Source organism: Octodon degus, unplaced genomic scaffold (assembly GCF_000260255.1).
Source record: "Octodon degus isolate 3935 unplaced genomic scaffold, OctDeg1.0 scaffold00109, whole genome shotgun sequence".
In the NCBI taxonomy this organism is placed as follows: Eukaryota; Metazoa; Chordata; class Mammalia; order Rodentia; family Octodontidae; genus Octodon; species Octodon degus.
The window spans coordinates 4,028,747-4,033,456 of NW_004524685.1; the positions used below are offsets into that span (position 1 = coordinate 4,028,747).

Genomic DNA, 4,710 nt, shown 5'->3' on the forward strand with positions numbered 1-4,710 from the left:
TATAAGGGCACTGTAAATCTTTTTGAAATTCAGAGATTATACGATACACTTCTCTGTTTTGGAATTGCAACCTTTCATTTGGAATTTCTGTTTTGTTCCTGTGTACAGTTCCTGCACTGATCAATTACAAGTTGAACAACTGTAAGATCAAATGGCAACTGTGAAAGCAAATGTCAAACTCTGATTAGTTTTTGAGACAGGAGCAACAAGTCTGTTCATATCATTCGATATATTACTGTAAAATGAGAATCTGATGGCTGAGTTACAGGATATAGTTCTAAACTGAAAGCATAATTGTTCACATTTTGACCCATCATGTTCCCATGTCTTTTACATTCCTACAATTACCATGAAAAACCCCTGCTAAGTATGTCAGACCTATAAAGGTGCTTTCAGTTCGACTAATGCGATGTCATAAGAAATACATTTTGAATATGGCTTCTGGTACATACAGAATGTTTTATTGGTACTTCAGCTTTTGTGTATTTCACAACATCTTGTAGCATCTTGTCTATTATAACTTCAAACACTGAATGGCAATGCCGACATATTGCCCAATATGTTTCACCCAGCCTAGAACTTCACTATATTTTCTAAGTTCTAACATTGGATCATTCCATTTTGTTGTGTGACTATTTTACAATAGTTTAACTAGTCAGATATATTCTCACATTTCTATTTTCTTCATCATCTAAGTCAAGGAGATCAGCATTCCCTGTGTCTGGATTAGTCAATTTTTGCTCCATTTCACTATCACAGGAACTTCAGCTCCCATAGCCAGTGTCAGAGTCATCATCATCATCATCATCCACCCACACTGCTCTTCTGTTAGGAAAACACATATTTTACATATGTGTATTTTACATATGTGATAATCCCTTCATATGTGAAGGGATAAATGAATCACCCATGCATAAATAATCTGATAATTCACTTTTGACCTCCCAAACTTGCAAATCAGGTATTTCATGTGCCATTGTACTGAATTAGGCTACTTCTACCAGAAAAAAATGAAAACCTTTTTAAACAAACCATAGAGTGGCTTGAGTGTATTACACTCTCTGTGATGCTCAGATAAATATCTGCCAAATTTGTTAGTGGGAGCACCATGTCAGTGAAAATCCTGGTTTGACATTTTTGCACATGTGAACACACCTTACCTTTCATTATACTAAGTGGGAAACCACCAATATTGCTTCATGTATCACTCAGACAAAGATACTTAGTTGGTACTATCATGCTAATGTAAAAATTTACATTAGAAAACTATGGAATGTATTTGTAGAACCCAGTTTATGCTCTTCCAATAAGAAATTATTGATTGTTGGTTGTACTTTAGTGGTAGAATGCCCATATAGCATTCACAACACCATGGGCTCAATCTCCAGCACAAGTAAAAAAAACACTTTCCATTTCTCAAGCTTTGCCACAGTTATCAAGGGATATCTGTTATCCGAAAAGGCTTAACTGCTTATCTCTAGGAAGTGAGACTTTCTTCATATATTTCAGCTAAAATAATATATCAGAGCCCTTGCCTAACATGTAGAAGGCTTTAGGCTTAATCTAAGCACTTTTTTAAAAAATGAGGTAACATATCTTAATTGCTTTAGTAGAGAAGTAAATTTGAGAATTTAGCTATCAATTAGAATATTAAATAGATATATAAAGGTGTAAAACCACCTTTCTTACTATTTTTTGAAAAATATTTTTATCAAAGTATTGGGGCCAGGGAGATGGCTCAGTGGAATAAGCACTTCCCTGGCAAGAGCAGGGGCCTGAGTTCAATCCCTGGTTCTGCCAAAAAAAAAAAAAAAAAAAAAAAAAAAGTATTTTATTTATATCAATATATAATGGACTAATTGTTATTTTCAGCAAGTCACATAGTTTTAAATTTGACATTTATATTTCTACTATTGTAAATAGCAAATATCATAACTCACAAAGCAAAAGTTCTTTAAGGTGTTTAATAATTTTTTTTTTGTTTAATAATATTTAAAAGTGCAAAACATTCTAACTGAGTAAGAGAACTACTGGGCCAGATGTTGTAATTAATGCTCTTCATAACCAAGAAGAGACTAAGCAGAAATATGAAAGCGACTGTTGTTTAGTGCTCCACGCAGGTTTCCATACGTAGTGCCAACATTTTTGTATGGCCCCTATCCAAAATTTTCCCATTTCCACAAGCAAGATGATGAGAACTACTTAATTTTCAGAGAACGTTTTGGGTCAAACCTTTCTGCTTCATGAATAAGTCTCATGGCCTTTTTGCATGGTTGTTACATCTGCCTAAAAAGCTCTCTTACCATTTCCCCCTAACAATTCTTATTTATGCTTTACTATCTCAGGAAACTTGTCCCTGATTTATCCCTTCCAGTCTGTTACATACTCCAGATTTGATTGGCTCCCTAATTGTTCTCATATGTACACTCATTTTTCTTTCATTTTACATATTACAATGCATTTAGGGGTAATTTAATTAATACCTATGTCCCCTCTAAACTTAAGATTTACAAGTACATTTTATCCTAAATATATATCATAGTATTTGCCCGTATATATGTATTCAGAATGAGTTGATTTTTTTTCCAATATGGAAAACACATGTTGAGGTAGGAGAGAGTACCTTTTATTGATTGTCCCATCACTTTAAATAGTTTTTTAGATTACCCGCTATGAGTTATGAAAGATCTGCTGAAAACAGTTTCAGTTGTGTGGACATCCACATGAAAAGATACCTTAGCAGTACGATCATTCTGAAAGAAATTAAATTGCTTCATTTACTTACACAGAACCTTGTCTTCATTTCCCAGAACCTTCTCCCAACTCATGCTTCTTAGTTTCCAAGCTTATTCAAAAAAAAAAAAAATTACAAAAAGACTTTTACCAATGGTTATACTGAGTTTTTCTCTAAAAATATCTTTTATTAAATGCAGGAACAGATTGGATTCATGCTGCATTATTTCTTTTGGGACTAATGGTACATTTTCCAACTTCAGAAATTGTTTTTAAGACCACAGACGTATCAGATTAAACTAATGCGGTGACTACCTCAGGACAGTAGTATTTTATTCTGTTTTCCTTCCAAGAATGTAACTGTTAAAAATTACTACATTTATTTATTCTTCACTTTACAATTTATTAAGTGAGAGGATCATATTTCATTCCTCTTCCATAATGAATAATGGTGTGTGTGTCTTTCTGTGACAGGCACAAATAGTTTTTCATTTGAGGACGCTAAACTTTGATCCTATTTTAATTAACAGACTTTCTGAGATTTAGATGGGGCAGCATATGTTCCTTTCAGATAACCAGGCAATATTTGCAAGATTTGTCTAGCCTTCAGAGTTGCAATCCTCTTTTAGATAAGCCCAGTATACTTTAACAGCGGTGCTTTCAGAATTTACAATCTTTACTTCAGAACACTCAGTGTTGATCTTATTGCTGATCTCAAATGGTTTTGTTTTACACAGAAACAAATGGATATCAATGCTGCTATTCAAGCCTTGATTGAATCAAATACTGCCCTACAGATGGAGGTAATATATCTGGCTTTATTTATATTGGCAATTGCAATATAACACAAATTAAACTGAAGAATTTTCAAAGGCCAAAATGTGGCATTATCTCAAAGATTTAAAACAGATTGAAAATATGAAGCCATTTTTAAAGAGCAAATATGCATAGGACATTTCATAAAGAAAATGTTTAAAACAAGACTGTATCATTATTAAGTGACTTATTTATAAGAAATTGGTAATGTTAAAGAAAATAGTTAAAAGAAAGTTTTTTCTTAAAAAAATCATTCTTTAGATTTGATCTCTTATCACTATTAATTTTATTGAAACTCTATTAAATGTGTAATTTTAAAAGTGTTAAACTAAAGCACAGTAGTTAAGTCTTATATCAGCTTGAAAATTAATCTTACCAATATGAACTTATCTCTTCTTGAGGGTCAAATTAATAAAGTATGTTCACATGCCTATGCTTAAATATAAAATATTCTTTATACTCTGCTCTAACTATACACAACTAGGAACATTTTTTCCTTCTGTCCTGATTCATGATGGTTATTAGGATTTTATTCCTTATTTGATTCTTATGATGACTTGGCAGAGGTACCAGAATACTGAAGTGACTTTAATTGACCACAGTGCAGAGATATTCAAAACCCTGAACAACCTTAGCAATTTATTGCACCGCATCAGGAATCCTCTTGGCACACGAGATAACCCAGCACGAATCTGCAAAGATTTGCTCAACTGTGAACACAAAATATCGGATGGTAAGTTCTTGGTTTTCAAAGAGTCTGATGCCCAACTTCATGTTAACATTTCACTGCATCTGAGACTTGCATTGCATTCATTCTAAATCTTGGTCATGTTGGCAAAACACTGGCACAACTTACGTCATTAAAAACAAGGTACTCAAAGGGGAAGATACACTTCTGATAGTATCACTCACCTACATTATTTGCTTAAGCTTTATATTTGGAACACAGCAAATTCATATTAAAATTAAGATCGGTAAAGCTGACCTATGAGTCTTCCTACAAAAGCACTTCTTAAGATTAGTAATTTAGGGCCATCAGAGCTGACAAAACTAAGAATGAAATTATAGAGTTCCTTCCACCAATTATGTGATATAAATTTTACACAACAAATGTAAAATTCTCATTCTTGAATCCATGACCATAAAGATAGAAGGGTTTTT

At 33.0% G+C, this 4,710-nt stretch overlaps 1 protein-coding gene across 1 annotated transcript in view; it reads left to right on the forward strand.

The window, feature by feature from the left end:
* Col24a1 (collagen type XXIV alpha 1 chain) overlaps positions 1–4,710 on the forward strand; it is a 403,759-nt gene that overhangs the window by 379,121 nt on the left and 19,928 nt on the right. Inside the window, exons 51-52 of the mRNA XM_023699052.1 lie at positions 3,363–3,536; positions 4,114–4,282. Coding sequence (XP_023554820.1) covers positions 3,363–3,536; positions 4,114–4,282 — 343 coding nt within the window. The remainder of the gene's footprint in view (positions 1–3,362; positions 3,537–4,113; positions 4,283–4,710) is intronic.